This window comes from Peromyscus californicus, unplaced genomic scaffold, assembly GCF_007827085.1.
Source record: "Peromyscus californicus insignis strain IS unplaced genomic scaffold, ASM782708v3 Scaffold_4__1_contigs__length_199733344, whole genome shotgun sequence".
NCBI classification, from domain to species: Eukaryota; Metazoa; Chordata; class Mammalia; order Rodentia; family Cricetidae; genus Peromyscus; species Peromyscus californicus.
In genome coordinates, this window is record NW_026294562.1 from 15,544,486 (window position 1) to 15,568,937 (window position 24,452).

At 50.1% G+C, this 24,452-nt stretch overlaps 2 protein-coding genes across 3 annotated transcripts in view; both read right to left on the reverse strand.

The window, feature by feature from the left end:
- Positions 1 to 4,544: 4,544 nt before the first annotated feature.
- Wbp1l (WW domain binding protein 1 like) overlaps positions 4,545 to 24,452 on the reverse strand; it is a 64,306-nt gene continuing 44,398 nt past the window's right edge. For both annotated transcript variants that reach the window (XM_052714621.1, XM_052714620.1), the window contains exons 2-4: positions 21,613 to 21,715; positions 9,948 to 10,109; positions 4,545 to 7,901 (exon numbers count right to left, since the gene is read on the reverse strand). In XM_052714621.1, coding sequence (XP_052570581.1) covers positions 7,159 to 7,901; positions 9,948 to 10,109; positions 21,613 to 21,715 — 1,008 coding nt within the window. In that variant the 3' untranslated portion in view covers positions 4,545 to 7,158. The remainder of the gene's footprint in view (positions 7,902 to 9,947; positions 10,110 to 21,612; positions 21,716 to 24,452) is intronic.
- The window catches only part of Sfxn2 (sideroflexin 2), a 70,701-nt gene continuing 67,861 nt past the window's right edge, over positions 21,613 to 24,452 (reverse strand). The window contains exon 13 of the mRNA XM_052714613.1: positions 21,613 to 21,715. The gene's annotated coding sequence lies outside the window, so the exon portion shown is untranslated. The remainder of the gene's footprint in view (positions 21,716 to 24,452) is intronic.

A 24,452-nucleotide genomic window follows, 5' to 3' on the forward strand; every position in this document is an offset into this window, starting at 1 on the left:
TGGTGGCCAAAAAACCCAAATTAAAGGCTGCTCTCTGCAATCACACACAGATAGGTGTCCACCTATGGATAGCAAGGGACCAGTCAGAGGCAGTAGGGTGGGGGACACTGGGAAAGAGAATACTTGGATGATGGTCCCTGGCCTCCCAGCCCAAGTCCTGCATCCTATTCCTATGCAGAGTTCCTGAGCGGCCATGTTCTCACATGTCAGGTAAGGTCACTCCCAAAAGCTGCCCAGTCTGATGCTTGAGTCAGGATAAAACACCAAGGGCTGTGTGGGCAGGGAAGTCCCTCATATGTGACAAGGCCAGCCTATGAAGACAAATTCAGTGTTACTTAGAGACCAAGTGACCACAGACAACTTACTTGGCTTTCTTGTACCCCAGGTTTCCCATCTGTAATATGTGGGTGTAGGGGGCGGGGAGCTGAGGTGTGTGTAGAGTAAATGTTCGAAATGTTGCTCTGAGGTTTGAGTATGAACTTATATAGCATGTTTGGTTCCTCAATAAACATTGGCCTTATCAATATTTCATAAAAAATTAAGACTTTACCTGAGAGTTTTACTTCTCAGAAGTAGGCTGGGTCGGGAGGTTGTTGAGACTTCAGAACCCACCTGCACATAAGCCAGGTAGTGCTGAAGGCCAAGAAGTGGGCAGGGAGCCCAAGGACCCACAAGACACCTATGGCTCCCACACAAGTGTTCTGTAACATTTTCCAGTGCCTGTAGCAGGCTTATAATGAGGAGATATTTCCAACCAAACAAAAATTTGGCCCCCCCCACCATACTGACAATTCTATTTTTACCTTCTCTGGAGGAAACACACACACACACACACACACACACACACACACTCCAGCTTTAACTCCTGAGATTCTGACCATTTCCAAGGGTCATACCTGCCTCACATAAGTGAACTTTTGTTGTGGGGGTTTTATTGTTGTTGTTGTATTTTTTTTTTAATTTTAAGATTTATATATTTATTACATATACAGTGTTCTGCCTTCATGTGTCCCTGCAGGCCAGAAGAGGGCACCAGATCTCATTAGATGGTTGTGAGCCACCATGTGGGTGCTGGGAATTGAACTCAGGACCTCTGGAAGAGCAGTTGGAGCTCCTAACCTGAGCCAACTCTCCAGCCCTGTTGCGTTGTTTTTTGAGACGGGGCCTCACTGTGGAGCTTCAGCTGGCCTTGAACTCATTGAATCCCCTTGCCTCTGCTTTCCAGTGTTGGGATTACAGGAAGTTAACTTTGACCTGAAAACCTACAGCGGTATTGCCTATCCCTGGGGGTAGACTGGAGAATGTGAGGCCCGGATAGGTGGCTGAGGAAATGTTACCTGTCTTCACCTTTTAGGGAGTTTCACACTCAACAGGCCCTTCACTGGTTTCTTCATCTTTGGGAAGTCACTAGTTTCTTCAGATGGCTTCTGGACACATTTCAGCTCTTCACTGTCTGGCCCTCTGGTTAATAGAACAGCCTTTGGGACCAACAGATCTGGCTTCAAATCCTGGGTCTGCTATTACTCAGCAGTGTGATCTTGGTCAAGTCTAGTCCCTTCCTCTGAACGTGTCTTCCTCCTCACCACCGACAGAGCAGGAATAATTCCAACCTGTGCCTTGAGCTGTTTAGGGTTAAGAAAATGTAACTAGGAAGACGTTTGAACAAGACTCGTCTCGTGTCAACGGCCGGTAAGTAACAGGACACGGGCGAGTTCAACCCGAACAGTTTATTATCGCCAATCCCCGGGTGCAGAGATAAGGGCTACGCTGCCCACAGCTTTCTACACTGCACTCCACGTGGCTCCTGGCTGGACCTCCTGGGCCTTTCTGTGCTTTTCAGCACCTGGCACATAGCAGAAAGCACCCAGTAACCTGGCACTCGGTGACCTATAGAACCAACACATGCCTAGCATTTCCCGTCGTACCTTTCTGCCCCGGCAACCATGGAGTCACTTTACCAGGAAGCCTGCCTTCAACTCCCAGCTGTACTAACACTAGTGGTATGCCTCATTCCTCTCCAGGTCTCCATTCTGAATACGACCCAGGTTTCAGGCATCTTTGTATTCCCGATGCCCAGCACATGGCAGGTGCTCATTAAAGACTCCCCAGTTCTACATACGTACATACATATACATGCATGTATCTTGAGGCAGTCTCCTTTAGACCAGAGGGTGGCCTTAAAACCACTGTGTAGTCAAGTATGACCTTGAACTCCTGACCCTTGTTAGGTCTCAAACCAGGGACAAATGGCTGACGTGCCTATTTCGTTCTCCCTGTATAATCCAGCCATTTTGGCTACACCAGTTTTTACCCTTGTAGTCTCTTGATATCCGGGTTCTCCCCTCGCCCTCTCCTCACATGGCCTGGCTCAGTCTGGCCATGCTCACTCTGGACTCTCCCAGACGTCCCTGCCTCTCACTATGCTTTCGCTCTTGTCTACATACACCTTCTCCTCCACCATACCTAGGGGCAGGCATGTCCTCCTTTTTAATGCCTCTCCCCACTTCACTTCCGATGTCACCTCCCAAACGCTGGGAGTACAGATTGTGCCACCACACTTGGTTAACGCTCAGACACTTGCTCCCAGGCTGGAACCTGAAACCCAGACACCTCCCAACCCACAGCTCTTCTTCGGGCTCAGCAAGGAACCGCCAGCACTCAGCTAAGTCTCCTTCTTTCTTTCCTAGAGCCAAGCCTTGATTTTTTTTGTTTTCGTTTGTTCTCAATAGCTAAAACCAGGAAACTGAAAACACAAACACAAACAAAAACAACAGGAAACTGGGGTTGTCTTGGGCTTCTGAGCAAATACGATCTCTACTTGAACTTGGTCACGTGGGACAGTAGAGACAATCTTCATACCTCATTAGAAAAATGAACTCCCATGACCCAGTGTTCCAGGAGCCTAGAAATCAAGTGTACACGAACACCCCCTGGCAACGGGCCCAGAAGAGTTCGGCCATTTCCTCTTGGAGTCACTCAGGCATTAGCTCTAAGAAGGCAGGAACGGTGCGCACCTCCGGTTCCTTCCTGTGGGTTTTTGGTTGTTTTGCTTTAAAACAGGGTCTTGCCAGCTGAAGCTGGAACTCACTGTGTATCCACAGCTGCCTTTCCCTGGGTGCTGGCTGCAAGCATGCACCACCATGCTGTTCCCAGGCTTCAGAGGAACTGTCCTTACGTGTTAATATGGTTTCATGGGTATTGCCCGGAGCCTGGCAGCTCAGAAGTAGAGAGCAACTGTCTCAACAGAGGATCAATGACAAGGCCATGTCTGGCTGATTCAAACTCTCCAATGTAACGGGGCCGACTACCAGGCAATCTCTACAGCTCAGGACAACAGTTGCAGCCACTGCCCAGGGGACTCGGCCTATGGTGAGCACACCTAGGAAGCAGGAACCCCTTCTGTGAGGGGGGCTAGGCTGTGCTTCATCATGCTCTGCCACACACAAGTTGCCTAAAGAGAAGTCGTGTTGGGCACGGGCCTCCTTCCCCAGCACAGGCAGCAAGCTAGTCTTTGTTCAGGGACTGAGGCCTGACTCAAGGCTCTACAAGATGTGTTACAACAAGAGGGTGAGCTGAGCAAAGGAATCACTGGTCCACAGTGACAGACACAAACCTAAAAACCCGCTCTGAGAGCCTCCAGCTCAGCATTTAAGACCTCAGGTGGCCTCCCAGGAGTCCTGCAGTCTCTGACCCTACACTCATATCTCACTTGCATGTTGACTATTCTGCACAGGCGTACTGTGCCGTCTGACCTGCGAGGTCTGGAGACCGGGGCATGTCGCTCTCGCTTCTGTCACATTCCCTCAGCTTCCAGCATTTGCTGGGTACAGAGCAGGCAGCTCAACACACACAGTGCTGACCAACTGTTAGGGCAGAGTGTGATGGCTCACTCCTGCAGTTCCAGCATTAGGCTGAAACAGGAGTTCCACCATGAGCCAAGGCGAGGTATTAAGTTCCTGGAAAGTCTGGGCTAGAGTGAGATCCTATCGCAAACAAAAACAAAACCTAAAATCAGGACTGGAGAGATGGCTCAGGGGTTTAGAGCACCTGTTCTTGCAGAAGACCTAGGTTTGATTCCCAGCACCCATCTGGCAGCTCACAACACCATTCGTAACTCCAGCTCCAGGGGATGATGCCCTCTTCTGGCCTCCATGAGTACTGCATGCATGTGGTGCGCAGCTATATACAAGCAAAACACCCACACACATAATCTAAAAAAATCAATAAAAAATAAAAAGCCCCCAAACCAATCCAGTTTGGGGAGTCTGACGACACTTGTCTCTGCCTTTGGGATTGGGTTTTTTACATATTTATGGAATGTCACAAAGTATTTCTGATATTACGAACAGAATTTGAAGGAAATTCCTCAGGACCAAGAATGGACTCAGCAGCAACCCCGTGCCTACCACTGGCCCAGGACCCTGTCCTTAACTGCTTTGTGACACCACTTGGTCTCGGTATGGAAAAGGGCAAAAGTGAGGGTGGTGACCTGAGGTCCGGGAAAGAAGAGGAAGGAATGAAGGGTGCCAAGGAAAAGAGCAGCAGACCGTTTGGGACTGGTTTATTGGGGGCTTCTCACGGTGGTTAGAACCACTCTGCCTTCAGAACAATCACAGCACAGGAGATGCGTCACCCGGACTGCCCAGGGAGTCTGAGCCGCGGACTCTTATTGCTTAAGATACACATATTCACAATAATTGACGGACGCCGATGTGCCTCACACAGGAATGTTAGCGGCTGGAAAGCTGACCTAGCACCAAGCCCTCTGCCTGCCCTCTCCTCCCATTGACCTGGAAACCCAACTCAGCCAAGTCTCCCTGGCCCCTAACTCGGATTTCCCGTGCTCTCTCTGAGCGTCAGTGCGGCCTAAAGCGGCGGGGGCCAGACTGTGGCTCGGTCATCTTGGCGGGTGCTTCAGCGAAGCCAGTCCGTGCTCAGGCCAGCTCCCATCCTGCCAGGGGAAAGAAACCTGAAGGAGTCCCACCTCGTCATCAGTTAACTAAAGAGGGGTTCGTTTTGGGAGACTAGGTTTTGAGTTGTCTGGGATTTTAACAAGAAGGTAGCGGGAAAGGTGTGTAAGGGCTGCAGCTCGGGGCCCCCTGACCACACGCCAACCCTCTAGACCTCAGCAGAGGAGGGGCATGCTTGTGGCATCACAGCGTCTGTGAGAGACTCCTGGTGATCCTGGGCAGGTCGATGTCTGAGCCACAACCAGTCCAAGCTTGTCACTCAAGCCTCCTTCGAGCTGTCTGAGGGCAGCAGAGGAAGGGAGACCCGTTCAGAACACGTTTCCGTGTACAGGGAAGAGAATGCAGGCCTCTGAGTGTCCGCGGAGCCATGTGCCAATCGCAGTGGTGAGCTGAGTAAGAAACCTCTCCCTGGAGGGCAGTGTCGCTGGCAAACACAGGTACTGCCGGCGACACCCGAGTACAGTCAGATATTTGTTCGGTAAACAGTAAATGCGTAAAATAAATTACCTTGAGAGAGTCATGGGTGCTCCAGACATGTGGTTAACATGAGCAGAATGGTCATTCAAAGTATCTTCACAGGAACACGGGGTGGAGGCCACATACAACTCGCACACTTGCACTCGATAAAACACACACACACACACACGCACACGCACACACGCACGCACGCACACGCGCACGCACACGCGCACACACGCATCATCCAACATCACTGTGTAGACTTCACTTTTGTTCGACAAGGATTTTGGTTTGTGGCATCCACATGCAGACACACATCACCTCACAGCCTCAGATTTGTAGGTGTGTGTGTTTACACGTGAACTTTTTCCTTTTCTCACTATAACGACAGTGCCGAGTCTACATATCATCGTTCAAGAGCAGGGGAAGCCAAACTCTGCATGGACAGGCTGGGTGGGGAATGTTCATTTCAGCTGCTTCTACGCTCCGCTCTCCTGTCAAAGCACGATGGATCGGGTCTCTAGAGCCAGAGGACAGTAACCAGGCCCTGAGGTCCTGCTGGAGATGGCTGTCACCTCCTGCCTGAGAGACTCTACAAAGGCTATACAGGAGAGTGAGTCACCCCTCTCCAGCAGGCTCTGGGCAGGGGCAGCCATGAGAACCACAGATAACCAAGGTGTTCCTTCCAAGTGGTCAGTTTAAAACAAACAAATACACAAACAGACTTGGATAACTCAAGAGAAAATACCATGTGGGGGCCAGGGTACAAGGCTGCCTTGCCCAGGACATACAACTTCCTCAGTCCATCTGCTTCCAGAGGACAAGGAAAGACTGCAGACTGTGTTCAGGATGGGTGGGACCACTGGTCACCTGTGAGCATAGACAATGGGCAGACATGGAGGATGCCATATCTCTACCAGATGTCAGACTTAGGCCTCCACTCACAGAAGGCCCAGGACTACCATACTCTCTCCTCCTGGCCCAACAGTAGCCAGACTCTTGGAAACTTAACCTGGGGAAGAGCTACAGAATTCCCTTGTCCAGAAGAGGATCCTTGCCTACCCACTGATACTGTTGGCCTTTCTTACGTGTTTTTAAAGGAGAACACAGTATAAGCGTCTACACCTGAACCAGGCTGAAGCCAGCCAAAGCCTGCTGGGAGGGGCCCCCTCTACAATGCACGGAGGTATACTTTCCAGCTGGGGCCTGTCAGATCAACAAGCCCCTCACCAACCTGTCCATCAGCTCTCACCCTCCCACAGGATTAGACCAACGCCAGCCCCGCAGACACAGGTGACAACCACAGGCCCCTGAGGGTTTCCTTCTTCACTCAGGGCCAAGATAAACGTCTCTCCCGGACTGAGACACAGCGACGTGCTCTTCGAAGCCGCTCTGTCACCGAGAACCATCTTGGAGCTCAGGCCCAGTCCTGGGGGCTTTTCAGACACGTTTCTCAGTCAAGCAGGTAGGTGAGATACAGCTCTGAAAAGTGGGGTGTGGGATGAGTCCCAGAACCAGATTCTCAGTCTTCTACAACACTGTGCTTTTGTGGGGGAGAGGAGGCATCCACACCCCAAACTTGTACCCGGAGATGTGGGACAGGTGGGCCAGGGGGGGAAAATCAAAGGACAAAGTGGTTGTCCCACTTCTGAAAGTCACTTAATGCTTCTCTCGTGGGTGTCCCGACCCTGGCTGTCTGTCAAGCTCTCGGGTGCAGGCAGGGCCTGTTCTAGCTGGGGGAGCTGCTGCGCTGTGAGTTTGGTGAGTCCTGTTCGTTGATGGTGTTTAGCAGCAGGCACGCGGGTGGCCGTGGCAGGTGGGGGTGCCCGGGCTCTCGAGCCTGCTCCTCAGAGGACAGGCAGAGCCCTTCCTCTTCGTCAACGGGCGGCCGTACGTGACAACTGTCACAGAAGTCCAGGGGCCCATCCAGGGCATCATCTATGAGCGTATTGAACTCTTTGAGACCATCCTCATGGTGGCCCCGGTTACACACACACACCTCAATGCCCGAGTCGCCCGTGAAGCGGCGATGTCTGCCCGGTGTCTTGTCTTTGCTGTCGGGGGGTACACTACCATGCTCCGAGCTTGAATCTTTCAGTAGCTCCTCCTTACCCTCCGAATCCCTGTCCAGGAAGGCCCCTGGGTCCAGCTCCCCGTGGCTGGCCACCGAGCCACTGGATTCCATTCCGGGGGCTTTGGTGGCTGCCCGGTCTGCGGGCACTTCAGAGGGCTGAGGGTCAGCGACACTCGGGGGTCTTGTGCTGCTTCTACTGGGTCCAGACAAAGGACTGCTCTGTGCTCCCTGGGAGCCCTGGGGCGGGTCAGCGCCTGGGGGGCTGCCACCTGCAGGGCCACCCTGAGGAGGCAGCAGCTGCTGCTGCTGTAGCTGGAAGGCACTGTACGGTGGTGGAGGAGTTGGAGGTCTGTTCACCACCTCCTCATAAGGAGGTAGTAAATAGTTTGGCAAAAACCCTAAAACAGGGAGGTACGGAGGAGAAGTTACTTCACTGGCCGGCAGCCTGACAAAGCTCACCCTGGACATGACATTGTCCCCTCCCACCTCTGAAGCGGAGCCACCAAGCGGTGGCTGTGGCTCTTAGCTGTGGGTAAGGGGGAGGGGGCCGCAACTGCCTACAGCGGTGGTTCTCGACCTTCCCGATGCTGCGACCCCTCAGGGCTTTCTCATGCTGCGGTGACCCCAACCATGAATTATTTTTGCTGCTACTCCACAACTATAAATTTGCTACTGTTATGAATGGTAAATATCTGATATGTAGGATATCTGACATATGATCCCCGTGAAAGGATCGTTCGACCTGCCTAGAGGACGAGCAGTGTGGGTGTGACCTGATTGATGATCCTTCCTGGCATCTGACCTCCTGCCTTCCTGGGGTGAAGGGACAAGGGGGGCAGGCGTGGTGAACCGGCTGGGAGACAATTCCTTCCTAGAATGGTCCTGTATCCCAGGACACACAAGCCGCACACTTCTCTCTTTCTTTTAAAAAGCCTCTATTTTTCAGTTTTGTGTGGGGTGGCAGAGTAGAGGGAGAGAGGAGAGCATGAGTTCATACACTTAGGCACAGTACCTAGTGCTGCCAGAAGAGGGCGCTTGATGGCCTGAACCTGAGTCACAGAGGCCCATCTACGTGGGGGAACTAAACTTGGGTCATCAGGAGGATCCACACATGCTCTCTCTTAACCATTGAGCTCTCTCCTGTGCTGGCCCCACATTTCTTGCTCAGACTGTACCCTCCGCCTGTCCTTAGGCTTCGGTCAAGGGCCCTAACGTAAGCATTGTGGACCGCACACTTCTTTCCCCTACCCCTCAGATACGTCATGTACAGGGGCTTTTTCCTATTGATATTCAGATTGCCTCTTTCACTACAGTGTGGTTGAAGGTGATCTGGAGAGACAAAAAGGCTCCACCTTGACTCGGCTCAGGAGTGGCGGGTTACCAGTCAGGGGTAAGTGTGTCACCTAAGGCACATTAAATACACGCCAGGTGAGTTCCCTCCTGAGTGTGCCGACTGCCCAGAGGCCCAGAGCATCTCATTTAAAACTGCAGCAGCAACAGCCAGCGTTTGCTGAGAGCACTTACTACACACAGGGCACCATGCTCAGCAACTAACTGGTTCTTCCCGCTATGGAAGTCCAAACGCTGGGGCACCATTCTTTCGTATAATGTGCCAGATGGCTTAAGACAAGATGCCTGGCTGGGGCCTCCTCGGGTCACGTGAGAGCATGGTATGGGGAACTCCAGTATAAGGATTTCAGTTACGTCACCAAGTTCCTTGGTTCTCAGGAAGTCCCCAGACTACCCTTAGACCTGCCTCTTTCAAGAAGACTCCGTAAGGAACAGCCAAGGCAGCAAGCCAAACAGGTGGATTCAGGATGATGAGCGCCGATTCCAAGCCACTAAAATTATACTTCCATTGACTATGTGCCTTAAAAAAAAAAAACCCATTTCGGGCTGGAGAGATGACTCAGTGGTTAACAGCACTGACTGCTCTTCCAGAGGTCCTGAGTTCAATTCCCAGCAATCACATGGTGGCTCACAACCATCTGTAATGAGATCTGGTGGCCTCTTCTAACCTGCAGTCATACATGCTGTATACATAATAAATAAATAAATAAATAATAAAAAAAAAAAAAACATTTCGAGGCCATTCCCAGGCTCCATAGGGAATTGAGGCCAGTCTGGGCTACATGAGACCCTATATTAATATACAGATGTATATATAAAATATATATGCATGTATATATAATATACTTGTATATGCGTACATATGCACCTGCTGAAGGATCAGAGAGCTGGCTGCTGTGAGCTTGGGAATGGCCCTGAGGACTTGGGGGACCCCAACTGTAGCCTGCTCCACTGTGTGATCCTCTACTTGAGAGAGCCTGGGTGGGGCAGTGGGGGCAACCTTCGGAGTCCTGGCCACTGATGGACCATTTGGATCCAGGCTCTGTGCAATGAAGCTCCTGAGGGTGGGGTGTGGGGGCCTGTGGCGTACGTACTGAAGTAAAATGGCAGCGCTGAGTAATTGTGAGCTTCCCGGTAGGCGATCAGGTTGATCTCATGTTGCCGCTGCTGGGCCTGAAGGCGGTGCTTGGCTCGGCGGTGGTGGCAGACACAGCAGCAGCTCAGGATGATGATGACGGTCCACACGAGCCAGAACCCTGCGAGTTGGGGAGGCGAGACAGAGAGGCACACACACAGTGAGGACCAGTGAGATGGGGCAGCCTTCAAACAAGGTCTAGACGGCGCCCCCATGGCTGGGCGGTGCCCTCACAGCTGGGTGGTGCCCTCGAGGCTGGGCACACAGGTTGCACCCGGTCACTTTCTGTCACACCACATGTTCAAAAGTGATTTTACTACAGGGAAAGATGCTTGGGACATAAGGGAGGGACACAGAAGGTGAGGAGGGCCACGCCATCTGTCACTCCAGCACACTGACGGGCTCTGTACTTTAAATGCGGTGGGCACTAATAAGAAAGCTTGGACAAAATACTTTAGACTTTCTTGGTACCTATCCTCCCTTCCCTACCCCAACCCAGATCAGCAATTGCAGGGGACTTCAGAGCAGCCCCTCATATAAGAAATCTAAGGCCTGGTGGTGGTGGCCCACGCCTTTAATCCCAGCACTCGGGAGGCAGAGGCAGGCGGATCTCTGTGAGTTCGAGGCCAGCCTGGGCTACCAAGTGAGATCCAGGACAGCCAGGGCTACACAGAGAAACTCTGCCTTGAAAAATCAGAAAGAAAAAGGAAATTCTCCAGGTTCACCTGATGAGAAATGAGACAGGCCTTTCACGTTGCCTCTGTAAACTGCAATCATTAATCAGATGGAAAAGTTTTAATTGCCCCAGGCAGGCCCCGTCTTCCCTAGAGAGTGTAAATGACTTCCTGTACTATCTCTAATCCGGTACAATTCCATCTCCAACCCACTGCCGCCTCCACAACCCACTGCCGCCTCCACAACCCACTGCCGCCTCCACAACCCACTGCCTCCTCCACAACCCACTGCCGCCTCCACAACCCACTGCCTCCACAACCCACTGCCTCCACAACCCACTGCCTCCACAACCCACTGCCTCCACAACCCACTGCCAACTCCCCATCCCTCAAGCCTTGTGGGCAGAGGACACCACAGCCCCCCTTTCTTCCTCCACTCCAGGGTGTATGGAGTCTAAGTCCACAGCCCTATCATTTCCTACTGTCTCAGTGAACCCCAACATGAGAACATCTCCTCAATTTTGAATGGAAAAGGCTTTAACACTTAAAAAAAAAATAATGGTCCTCTCTTGCTTAAATATATACAGACATATAAGGGAGAAAGACTGAAAGGAAAAACCCAAGAATAATGACCTTTTAAAAATGTATATAGCGGGGCGGTGGTGGCACACGCCTTTAATCCTAGTACTCGGGAGGCAGAGGCAAGTGGATCTCTGTGAGTTCGAGGCCAGCCTGGTCTACAGAGTGAGTTCCAGGACAGCCAGGACTGTTACATAGAGAAACCTTGTCTCAGAAAAAAATAAATAAATAAACAAACAAATGAATGAAGGAATAAATAATGTACATGTATGAGTGTTTGTCTACATGTATGTTTGTGCCTGGTGCCCTTGGCGGTCAGAAGAGGAAGTTGGCTCTCTCAGCACTGGAGTTACAGATGGCTGTGAGAATCCATGCAGATGCTGGGAACTGACCAGGTCCTCCATAAGAGAAACAAGCGCACTTAACCACTGGGCCAGTCTCCAGCCCCAAATAATAAGACAGCATTGTGAGAAATTTAAGCTTTTTGCTTTTTTTCCTTTTTCTTGTTTTTTTGGTTTTTTTGTTTTTTGTTTTTGTTTTTGTTTTTCGAGACAGGGTTTCTCTGTGTAGCTTTGCGCCTTTCCTGGAACTCGCTTTGGAGACCAGGCTGGCCTCGAACTCACAGAGATCCGCCTGGCTCTGCCTCCCGAGTGCTGGGATTAAAGGCGTGCGCCACCACCGCCCGGCTTGTTTGTTTGTTTATTTGTTTTTGAGACAGGGTTTCTCTGTGTATCCCTGGCTGTCCTAGAACTCACTCTGTAGACCAGGCTAGCTTGGAACTCAAGATCTGACTGAGGTGCGCACTACCACCACCTGAGACTTTTTTCAATTATTTTATTCTTTTAATTATGAGACTAGAAAAAATTCAATTTTAAAAATGGTGAATAGTTTTATTTTTAGCTATTCTTTCCTGTTTTTGTTTGTTTATTTGTTTTTTCAAGACAGGGTTTTTCTGTGTAGCCCTGGTTGTCCTGGAACTCGCTCTGTAGACCAGGCTGGCCTCAAACTCAGAGAGAGATCCTCCTGCCTCTACCTCCTTGAGTGCTGGGGTTAAAGGCATGTGCCACGACCTCCCAGATAGCTTTGTTTTTTTTTTCAAACAATAAATTTATTTCAAAAGAGTATTGCATAGGGTAGATTTGATTAAAACACATTATTTGCATGCATGAAATTATCAAACAATTTTTTAAAACTACCCTAAATGTATATAATGTATCAGTGCAGAGGTGTGAATGCCGTGCTTGTGTGTGCAGAGGTTGGAGGATAGCTTCTAGTGCATGCCGTGCACGTGTGTGCAGAGGTCGGAGGATAACTTCTAGTGCATGCCGTGCACGTGTGTGCAGAGGTCGGAGGATAACTTCTAGTGCATGCCGTGCACGTGTGTGCAGAGGTCGGAGGATAGCTTCTAGTGCATGCCGTGCACGTGTGTGCAGAGGTCGGAGGATAGCTTCTAGTGCATGCCGTGCACGTGTGTGCAGAGGTCGGAGGATAGCTTCTAGTGCATGCCGTGCACGTGTGTGCAGAGGTCGGAGGATAGCTTCTAGTGCACGCCGTGCACGTGTGTGCAGAGGTCGGAGGATAGCTTCTAGTGCATGCCGTGCACGTGTGTGCAGAGGTCGGAGGATAGCTTCTAGTGCATGCCGTGCACGTGTGTGCAGAGGTCGGAGGATAGCTTCTAGTGCATGCCGTGCACGTGTGTGCAGAGGTCGGAGGATAGCTTCTAGTGCACGCCGTGCACGTGTGTGCAGAGGTCGGAGGATAGCTTCTAGTGCATGCCGTGCACGTGTGTGCAGAGGTCGGAGGATAGCTTCTAGTGCATGCCGTGCACGTGTGTGCAGAGGTCGGAGGATAGCTTCTAGTGCATGCCGTGCACGTGTGTGCAGAGGTCGGAGGATAGCTTCTAGTGCATGCCGTGCACGTGTGTGCAGAGGTCGGAGGATAGCTTCTAGTGCATGCCGTGCATGTGTGTGCAGAGGTCGGAGGATAGCTTCTAGTGCATGCCGTGCATGTGTGTGCAGAGGTCGGAGGATAGCTTCTAGTGCATGCTGTGCACGTGTGTGCAGAGGTCGGAGGATAGCTTCTAGTGCACGCCGTGCACGTGTGTGCAGAGGTCGGAGGATAGCTTCTAGTGCATGCCGTGCACGTGTGTGCAGAGGTCGGAGGATAGCTTCTAGTGCATGCCGTGCACGTGTGTGCAGAGGTCGGAGGATAGCTTCTAGTGCATGCCGTGCACGTGTGTGCAGAGGTCGGAGGATAGCTTCTAGTGCACGCCGTGCACGTGTGTGCAGAGGTCGGAGGATAGCTTCTAGTGCATGCCGTGCACGTGTGTGCAGAGGTCGGAGGATAGCTTCTAGTGCATGCCGTGCACGTGTGTGCAGAGGTCGGAGGATAGCTTCTAGTGCATGCCGTGCACGTGTGTGCAGAGGTCGGAGGATAGCTTCTAGTGCATGCCGTGCACGTGTGTGCAGAGGTCGGAGGATAGCTTCTAGTGCATGCCGTGCATGTGTGTGCAGAGGTCGGAGGATAGCTTCTAGTGCATGCCGTGCACGTGTGTGCAGAGGTCGGAGGATAGCTTCAGGAGTCAGGTATCTCCTTCCACCCTGTGAGTTCCGGGACAGAGCTCAAGTCCTCAGGTCTGCGTTCTTTTACCCACTGTGCCACCTCGCCAGCCCGGCTATACTCAGAGGCAGGCAGATCTGTGAGTTGAAGACTAGCCTGGTCTATACGGTAAGTTCCAAACAAGCCAGGGTTACATGAGACCCTCTCAAAAGAGTCTTGTGTGGCCCAGATTATACAGCAGGGGGTGACCCTGAACTTTTGGCCCTTCTGCCTCCACCTCCAGGAACTAAGACTACAGGCGTACCCTGCCAAGCTCAGTGACGCAGAGCTGGGGAGGCAACAGGCCCCAGTGCACATGAAGCAACCCTTACCTCAGGCTAGACCGCAGCCCCTCTACAGAGGTTTTTCATTCCTCTGGGAATATAGTCACAGGCGTGAGTTTTTAAACGACTTCTATGGGTCATTTTCACAATATTACTTTTGACATATACAGTCCCCGATAGCAAATAAAAAATGGCAGATTATAAACAACACAAAGGAACCCCCCTTTGAGACAGGGTCTCACACAGTATAGGCTGGCCTCAAACCTAAAGTCCTGATCATTCCATCCCTACCCCCAAGGGTTAGAATACAGATGTGCACCACCACACCCGGCTGATCCCAGTTTTTTTCTATATGACTTTTTGTTCTCATTAGTTTAATTTTACTAAGAGCAATGAAGTCACAGAATGGTAATAAATCCAAATGAAAATATGAAGTATGCTAATAGCCTTATATACCAGGTTGTTGTTACCTTTTTAAGTTGCAATGGAGTTTAATTATTTATTTGGGGGCTTATTTGTTTTAAGACAGGGTCTCACTATATAGACCAAGTGGGCATCAATACCTTCTCTCCTCTGAGGGCCTGAATTACAAATGTGTAGAGTGTACTCTGTGGACAGCATATCTGACATTACTTATAGATGACACATAATACAATGCATTTTTTTCTTTCTAGAAAAGTACAAACATGCACGTGTGTGTGTGTGTGTGTGTGTGTGTGTGTGTGTGTGTGTGTGTGTGTGTGTGCGTGGGGGGGGCGCTTGTGGGGTTCAGAGAACAGCTTTGGGCAGTCAGCCTTGGAGGCCAGCACCTTTACCTGTCAAGCCATCTCACTGGCCCAGAAGAGGGCGCTGGGTCCCCTGGAACTGGAGTTAAAGCTGTGAACTGAACTCCAGTTACTGTGAGGGCAGGAAGTGCTCTGAGTTCAGCTGATCTATCTCTCTAGGCCAGTGGTTCTCAACCTTTCTAATGTTACGGCCCTTCAATTCAGTTCCTCATGTTGTGGTGACCTCCAAGCAGAAAATAATTTTTGTTGCTACTTCCTAACTGTAACTTTGCTACTGAGCAGTGTTCTCAGTTCCTGAGACCACAGGAGATCTGCTTTCCGATGGTCACGACCCATGGGTTGAGAACCACTGCTCTAGGCCATCACTTTCTTTCCCCTGGGGATTGAACCTGGTGGTACCTCATAAGTGCTAAGTGAGCATGCTACCACCAAGCCCTCTGTCTCCCTGTTCCTACGCCTACCCTGTCACAGCTCAACTTTAAAATCTAATGTTATTTTTACTTGGATCATTTTCCCAGTATTTCCTCATCTTCTACGTTTTCTATGCTTTAATTTATGTGATCCAAGGCATTATTCTCAGCTTTCACGACTTTTGCTTTAAACTCAACTGTTAAGTAAAGAGATTCTTAGCCAAGTGTAGTGACACATGCCTGTAGCCTGGCACTCCAGCATAGAGGCTAGATCTCCAGTTCAGAGCCAACCTGGGCTGTCTCAACAACCAGAGAAATCCTACACACCACTTGTCATGTTCACCACAGAGTCCTGATTCTCTGCCTTTGGGTGCACAGGTGGGGCTGAACTTCCTGGCCTCTGTGTGGGGGAAAGTTATGGGACTAATTCGACTGACAGAAAGTATAAGCGACATGTCGTTTAGAGACTAGGATGGTTCATGTGTGAAACTTTCCATCAGTTTCCCATCAGCATTCCAGTCACTGCTGGCTCTGGGCTATGAGACATGCCCAAGCGGGGACAAAGCCCCCATTCCACCTTCGATGGACACATAGCAAGGGTGAGAAAGGAACCTGTTCGTTTTTGGTCAGTAGGATTCTGGACATGTGTATTCCTGCAGCAAAACCTAGCCTATCCTGACTGCTACTGTGTGCAACAGTAATGTAAGTCATTATCAGGAATCATTCAAAAGACTGTATTACAGTTTACTCTGTGCACACACTCACACACATGGACAAAGGACAAAGGACCACTCAGTAGAGTTGGTCTCTCCTTCCACCGTGACAGTCTGGGGTCAGCAACTGCTACCTGAGGCATCGTAGCGACCGCAGGAGGAGTTGGAAAGGGGATCTTGATAAAAAAAAAACAACAAGGCAGAGGTCCCCTTAACTGAAGTAGCCTAGGAAAAGCTTTCTTTTTTCAAAAACCACAAAATGGAAAAACTAGGAAGCCCAGAAGCCAGGAGGGGAAGAAGCAAATGAAAGAGGGACCATTAGTGAAACTCCACATGCCTACTTTCTCTTCTCTTTCTCCTTGTTTCTTTTCCATGGTCCTGGGAACAGAATCCAGGACCTTGTGCATGCTGGAACACATGCTCACCAGCAAGTCACACCCACAAGCCTTCGCCCACGTTTCCCACTTGCTCTGATGAGGAGGAAAACTGTTTCCACCACGCACCAGCTGTGTGATGTCACATTCGTCTCAATTGGGTAAACCATTGCTTCGTTTCTAACATAGGAGCACAGGAGAGTTATCTGTGTGGCTCAAGACAAGGGCACACACACAGAGTAGACGAGGTCCTGCAGCACGCTGGGTGTCATCTCGGGACAGAAAAATGGACATGGAGCTGGTCCCGTCTGCTGGGAAGGCAGACAGGGGACATTCTGATGTGGCCCACATCGGCTGGACTGTCCTGGGAATCATGCTAGTAAAGCTGTAAAGTGACTTTAAGCAGTGGTGGGACATTAGATTAGACCCAATGAGGTTGAACTAAATTTTAAAATTTAGCTAGATTTCAGAAATACAGAAGGTAGGTTTTATTGTTTTTGTTTTTGAGACAGGATGCTGCTATATAACTGTAAGCTGGCCTCAAACTTGTGGCAATCCTCCTGCCTCAGCTTCTGAAGTGCTGGGTTTATAGGTGTGTGCTACCATCCCTAATAGGAAGACATTTTTGAGAAGTTGGGTCTAATCAAAGACATACAAAACACAACAAAAAAGACACTCCCTACCCTATGTTCCCCAAACACACACCAACCCAGAGGACACCTCCCTGCCTCCCCAAGTTATGACTTTGCTGTGAGGAGCATTTGTCATGCTAAGCTAAATGGAAAACATGTTTTTAAAAACAATCACAGTCCCATGTAGGAACTGAGTCATGTGCCCCAGAGTTCACGGCAGACTTGGGAAAACACCGCTCCTCAACCAACAGGAAATTCCCCACCAGCGAGCCAGAGCACACTAGTGACTTAGCCCCCTTCCCCTCACATGACAGGGGAGACTGCCTTGGCTCTGACAGCTCCCATCAGGAACTTCTGTCCTGATGCTGCTCAAAATCTTTGAATTTGGGAAAAGAAGATTCCAGAGGCTTGCAGTGTCATACAAGCCAACTGTGACCACAGCTACGCGGGTTCAAATCCCAGTTCTCACTAACCTGTGACCCTTGTCTGTAAATAGGGAGAACAACGGTCTCTGCCAAATCTGATCACTTGAAGGCCTGAGTTAACACATTGAATACTCCACGCCTGTGTACTGTGCAGTCTCCAGCTTGTTATAGCTGTTGCTGTTACAGGCATGACCACAGGGCACTCTTTGACCCCTCCCCGAAAACTAGTCCATAAAAAACATGTGTCAGGATCAAGTCCAAAGTCTGCTTCGAGGTTCTGTTCTTGGCAAAATTCTGTGGAAAACTCAGGCCACTCCTATTTCTTGAGCCCCAGCTGTGAAGAAGGTCTGTGTCCGCTGGTAGGAGCGGTCGTGTGCTGACCATCCTGCCTGTGTCCAGGGCCTGGACCACTAGGGAGCTGTGCTTGGAAGGAAGCTCCCTGCCAGCCAATGTGCTCAGGAGCTAAATGCCTTAAGTTGGCCTTAATATCAGCTCAAGCGTATTTCTAAGATAAACTAAAAAGAGAAATAAAATTAACTTATATTTGTGCATGTGTTGAAACACCAATCACATAGTGCCCCACAAATATGGCCAGTTCCTCACATATTAATTAAGATCACACAGTGAGCATTAGCCTGCTAACGTTAAGTGGATTGCTAACAGTCTTTGACATGTCATCTCAAGAAGTGACGCCTTTCCTCTCGGCTGAAATTCAAACCTGGGAACCCTGACACTTGAGTAGAATTCCTCTGAATCATCTTAGGAACAGAAAGTCCCACTTGGACTTCTCCCTGGGAAATGTGGTCTGGAGAACGGAAAAGAGCCTCAGATGAGAACTGGGGACCTGACTTCACGCTTAGTTATTTTGTTTTGTTTTGTTTTGGTTTGGTTTGGTTTTTGGCTTTGAGGGTACTCTTGACCTTCTGGGGTCTCCGTGATTGATCTTTTTCAGGGAAACTAAGCATGTACTGAAGTCCTTCGTGACTCTATGATCTGAACCTCTCCTCCTTCCTAGCCCTCTGAGAACTTGAGACAGGGAGTGGCAGCCACTTCTCAGCTACAAACAACAGAGTGATCTCTGAATTCCTCCAGCTCCAAGACATGGGAACAACATGATTACCTCACAGGCGCAGAAGACCCTACTTAGCTATCTACAAGTTTTCTATAACCCACCTCTCCTAGGCGAGCACAGGCTTAGGACAGTGACTTGTGGTGATATATTGTTTGTAATCTAGGAAATAAAGCTTGCCTGAAGATCAGAGAAGCAGAGCGATCCACAGCCACTACTTCTTACCTCACCAACTCCTCAGGCTGAAAAACAGAGCCGAGTTCCTGTCTGCTCCCGCCTCATATTCCTCTCTGCTCAGCCATATCACTTCCTGTCTCAACCTTCCTGGTGCTGGGATTAAAGGTGTGTGTGCCACCACTGCCTGGCTCTGTTTCTCTTTGAGAATGGATTAATCTTGTGTAGTTCAGCATGGCCTTGAACTCACAGAAATCCAGATGGATCTCTGCCTCTGCCTCCCGAGTGCTAGGATTAAAGGCGTGTGCCACCACTGCCTGACCTCTGTGGCTAACTCTGTGGCTGGCTCTGTCCTCTGATCTTCAGGCAAGCTTTATTTCCTAGATTACAAACAATATGTCACCACAGTGGCCCTTTCCTACAGTACCTTCCTTGGCTGAGAGCAGTCTCCAGTATGTGTATAAGTTCCCTCGACCCTTAAGGAGCACCTCAAAGGCCACCTTTTCCACACACACCACCCAGATCTTGTCTGGCCAAAGCAAACTCCTTCTGCACGTGGACCAGCAGACGGGGCACATTCACTCCAACTCCTGTGATGCTAGAACACACCGCACCGCCTCTCGACTAGATTACCTCCCGATGCCAAGAATGAGGCCCTCACCCGCTTCTGAACCAGAAGAGGCCATGGCATCAATTAAGGGCGTGCTAGAAGTGCAAACTCTCAGGTCGAGCTCACACCCGAAGGGGGCAGGGCTTGGAAATCTGTGTTCCAACAAGCCTGTGCTACGCACCGCGGTCTAAGACCCCTGGAACACGGGTTTGCAGCATGACTAGAAGCACAGTGATGCACAAATGCGGGTTTCTGTGGCCTCAGATACCGTGCTGGTCCAGCAGGAGCATCCATTCCCACCTCACACAGGCCCGGGGACTGGTTCAGGTTACAGCAACCTGAAAACTTGCTGGACAAAAGTCAAGGTCAGCATGTGCCTGTAGGTCTGTACATTGTGTGTATGTCGGTCCTTAGGACACGGGCAAATTTAGTTTAGCTGAGGTAAAAGGGCTGGTGGGAACGGCATTTCCCCCAGGGCCTTTCTTGTGAAATGAAAAGGTGCCTAGTCTGACCTTGCCAATGATTACTGGCTCGTTTTTTCTCTCTCACAGAAAAGGGGGCAAGAGGTAGGAAGGCGACTCAAAGCCAGTTACTTCTGCAGTTCTGGCAAAACTGAAAGGCAGTGAGAGGGAACATGGGTTAACACCACAAGAAGTGTATTTTTTTCAGCACTTGGGAGGCAGAGGTAACAGAATTTTGAGCTCATGGCCAGCCTGGACTACACCACAATTTCCAGACCAACTATATACAAAAAAAAAAAAAAAAAAAAAAAAGTACCTTGAAAACAAAAAGCCAAAGAAACAACAAAACAACACGTGTGGGTTTGCTGAGAACTTCATAGCTGATGCCAACCCTCAAGTCCCCTCCTCTATACTTCTTGAAAGGCTAGGCCTCAAGTAAGGAGGAAGACCTCAGGATTTCCTGACAGGGACAAAAAAACATGCATTGGGCATCTCCTGCCCAAGAAGCCACCGCTGGGCACAGACCTCGAAACGTCTTAGTCTGTGGTCTCCATCCCCCCAGAAGTTGGGAAGCCTCATGATTCGTAGGAGGGAAGCTGCTCTCTGTTGCCCGCCCCCTCCCCCAGCTGACTGTAACTGGAAGGTAACGAGACAGAAGCCCCTCTCCCAGACATTTGCTTCTCCCAGGCCTTGCCACTGGCCCACCTCTTGGCCCTGGCTCTGGTGACCCAATTTTGGTGGTGACAGCGTCTGCTCTCCCCCACTGCCCAGGAGGCTCTGTCAATCTGAGATGGGGCCACTGCTACTCCGCTCCTTTCCGTAAGTGGTGCCGGCTGGGCCCGGGCCCCAGAAAAACAAACTGGAGCTCTGTGCTTTTTGGCAGCCCGACTTGGCCTTTTGTTTTGACAAGGGGTGGGAGGGAGAATTTGAACCCTGTGGTTATCTGCATTTTAAAACATTTAAACACAGCGAGTCCACCTGCTTGGCACTTGGTGTTCCATAGTCAGTTTCTCAGCCCCACCCTTCTAAAATAGAAACTCGGTACCCTCCTTTGGCTTATACACACGAGGCTTGGTGGGATCGCGAAGCCCTGTCCTTTCCTGCACTGAACTCCTGTAGATCGAGTGGCCTCAGTCCTGGAAAGGGAAGGGTGAGGGTGAGGAAGAGGTCCTATTTGAAGGACCCACCCATGCTGACTTTCAAAGACCACTTCACAGGGAGAGAGACTTCCCAGCCAGGAGTCTGATTTCCTTGCCAGATCAAATACCGGCCCTAGCTGTTCTCCTCCCATCACTGACTGGGAGGAGAGGGTGAGGACAGAGAAAGGCCCATCAGGGACAGTAGATCGGGGGTAGGTTTGACAAGCCACTTCAACATCTGATCTTATAGTGAGCACAATGAGGGATCGGAATCATCTGGGCAGAGTCCACAGTTGCTTCTTTTGAGAAACAGCTGTGGGAACCACGGCAGTGTCTGTCACCTGAGACGGCTCTGCCCTCAGGACTCCCATCCTCCCACACTGTCTGGCAGCCAACACCGTCTCATCTGAGTTCTAAAAAGATCAGGGTACAAAGTGTGTTTAGCAGAAGCGCTGTCCAACAACCTTGACCTCCACAGAGGCAGACTGCCTCCCCGTTGTCAGCCCACGGTGCCCAAGAGGGTACCCAAGCCCTCCTCCTCTAGAAAGGAATCACTTCCGTAACCCGGAACCAGATTCTACTCACCAACACTGTCCCCAAGAGAATCAGAAAAGGCTGGCCAGCCCGCCGTTTCCCAAGGAGCAGAGGCAGTAACCGGGACCCTGGGATGCCAAGAACCCCCTGGGCAAGGACTTACACCACAGTTCATAGTAGTAGTTGCAGCACTGAGACTGTCCACAGCAGTGTCCCGTGTCACAGATGTAGCTCTGATTGTTGGTACCCACACAGGCTTCCTTATCCTACAGAACCAAGAAACAATGGAGCGTATTACACCATGGCATGTGCCCACTGCCTTCTCATCCACCTCCTCCCTGGACATCGGTCTGTCTGTCCCCCATACAGCACCGGGGTTTACCCCATTAAGGAAACAAGATAAAAAGAACAACCCAACCATAGCAGAGTTTAGAAAAACAAAGGTTTATTTATTAGGAAAGGGTCATGACACAAAGTCACACGGTAAACAGTGAGGCTCCCCTCAGACAGGACGGGGGTGAAGGGTGGGAGGCAAGGGGGGTGTGTACTCTATCTACGTCCAAAGAGAAATAGTTCATGTTTAGTGTCAAACTCAGTTGCTAGGAAGGTGACGATCCTCCTGTGACGAACAGTAAATGAAATCACTTTCTGTAAAACTTTCCAGAATATTGAATGCAAACAGGACTCTAGAATTACCATCTAGTCAGTCATTCCAATCTCCCTTCCAACGTCCCTCCCAGACTGTTAACAGTAAGATTCAAAAGATGGTTGGAAAGCAAAGCACAGGTTGGGAATGTAGCTCAGCTGGCAGAAGACCTGCCTAGGATGCACGAAATCACGTGTTCAAACTGTCACACTGTGAACCCCAAGTCGGCATTTGCATTAAATAAAATTTAACCTTGGGTCAGAGGCTGCATTAGCAACTAGTTGACAGAAAGTAATCACAGAGCATCAGAGGGCATCTGGGAGAGACAGAAAGATGTCCCAAAGCAGTAGGGGAGGATCTGGAGTGGCATGGCTTTTTTTTGTTTGGCGGAGTGGAAGGATGCTCTCTTTTGAAGATGCCAGCAAGGAGAGAAGGTTAACTAGTTGCTACTCAGCCTCTCTGAGCTAGCAGGTTTTCACCCCAGCCTTGGAATCTTGAGTCTTATTTATAAATAGAACAATAGAAATTTAGCAGCGGTGACCGAGCCAGTACCTACGGGAACAGAATTCCCACCAGCCTGAGTTGCCGGGTTGCTGCCAGAGAAGCAGGTCGGTACCTGCAGAGTCGAAATTGCTGGCTGAAATAGCAGCAGATTAAGGCGCAGCCACTGTACCGAAGTTAAAACATGATGGTGCACAGCTGCCATCCCAGAACTGAGGGACGGGGGTAGGAAGGTCAGAAGTTAAGATCACCCTGGGCTACACATGACCCTGCCACAAATAAACACCAAAACAAAACCCTGAAAAAAAGGTAAGCAAAACCACAAAACCTTCTCCTCTGAGTCTTCACTCTTGGGAAAAGGTGGCGAACCTATACGGGTGGCCTAGTCCAATTTCAATTTACTAGAGCACTTTTACTTACTGAATGATCTCTTGAAAGTCTTGACTTGATCCAGGACTCATAATGTCCCTCGTCAGGGCAGTCAGGGCAGCTACATATAGGGCACTGCTGAGTGACCTCACAGCACTTTGCCAAATTCTGTTCATAACACTGGTGGATGAGGATGGGATGAACAGTCTTAAACTATATTTCCCACTAAAGATACGAAATACCAACCAGACATGGTGGCTACATGGGTAAGCCTAAAATTCTCGAGGCTGAGGCAGGAGGATTGCTTTGAGCTCAAGACCAACCTGGGCTTCACAGTGAGTGGAGTCCAAGCCAGCCTAGGATACAGGGTAAGGATCTGTGTCAAAGAGAGGCAGAGGCTAGGGAAAGCACGTTGGTAACGTGCTTGCTACGCAAGCATTAGGAACTAAGTTTGGATCCCAGCACCACATGAAAACGTGGGCATGGTGGTGCACATCTGTAATTCCAGCAACATGGTAGAGGGTCGGGGGTGTAAGAGGGAGGAGCAGCTCACAGACAGAGGACCTGATGGAGACAAGAAGATCCCTGCCAACTAGCCAGCCCAGCTGATTCAGTGAACTCACTCCAGGTTCAGTGAGAGCTCGTCTCAAAACATGAAATGGAGGGGCTGGAGGGGTGGCTCAGTGGTTAAGAGCACTGGCTTGTTCTTCCAGAGGATTCAATTCCCAGCATCCACATGGCAGTTCACACCTGTCTGTTAAATCCAGTTCCAGGGCTTCTGACACCCTCACACAGACATACATGCAGGGAAAACACCAGTGAACAATAAATAAATCATATATTAAAAAAATGAAGTGGAGCGCAATTGAGAAAGATACTTAATGTCAGCCTCTGGCCTTCACATGCACACATGTGTACAGACACACTAACTGGTACACACATATCACACACACACACACACACACACACACACACACACACACACAAATGAAATAAGATACTAAGCAACCTTAACCTCAGCTAATAAATATTTTGAGCAACTTCACACATGTATGATGAAACTTATACACATGTCACCTGCCATATCTGGCTTTCAGTGTTTCATTTACTATAACCAGTCTGTGCCAAGCACCATCTTGGGTAAATGGGATGCAGAGATAAAGGAAACATTGTTCCTATCTTTAACAAGCTCAAAGTTACGAAGGAAAACCCTGCCCAAGCAAAGAAACTCAACCCAAAGGTTCCATCTGCACCCACTGCCCTGCCCACTGGCACACATCCCGGCAGATGGCTGCCAGGGGAAACTCACGCCACGTGGTCGGCTCTAGCCTTACCGACACTGGCCTCACGCTTACACAAAGCACCCGTGAGTGTCTAGAGGCCAGGCAGCTACAGGAGGGACCTACAGCTACAGAGAGAGACAGGAGAAAGGGCAGACTGTATACCAGATCCTTCCTCAGTGCACATTTCTACCACACACCCTCGGG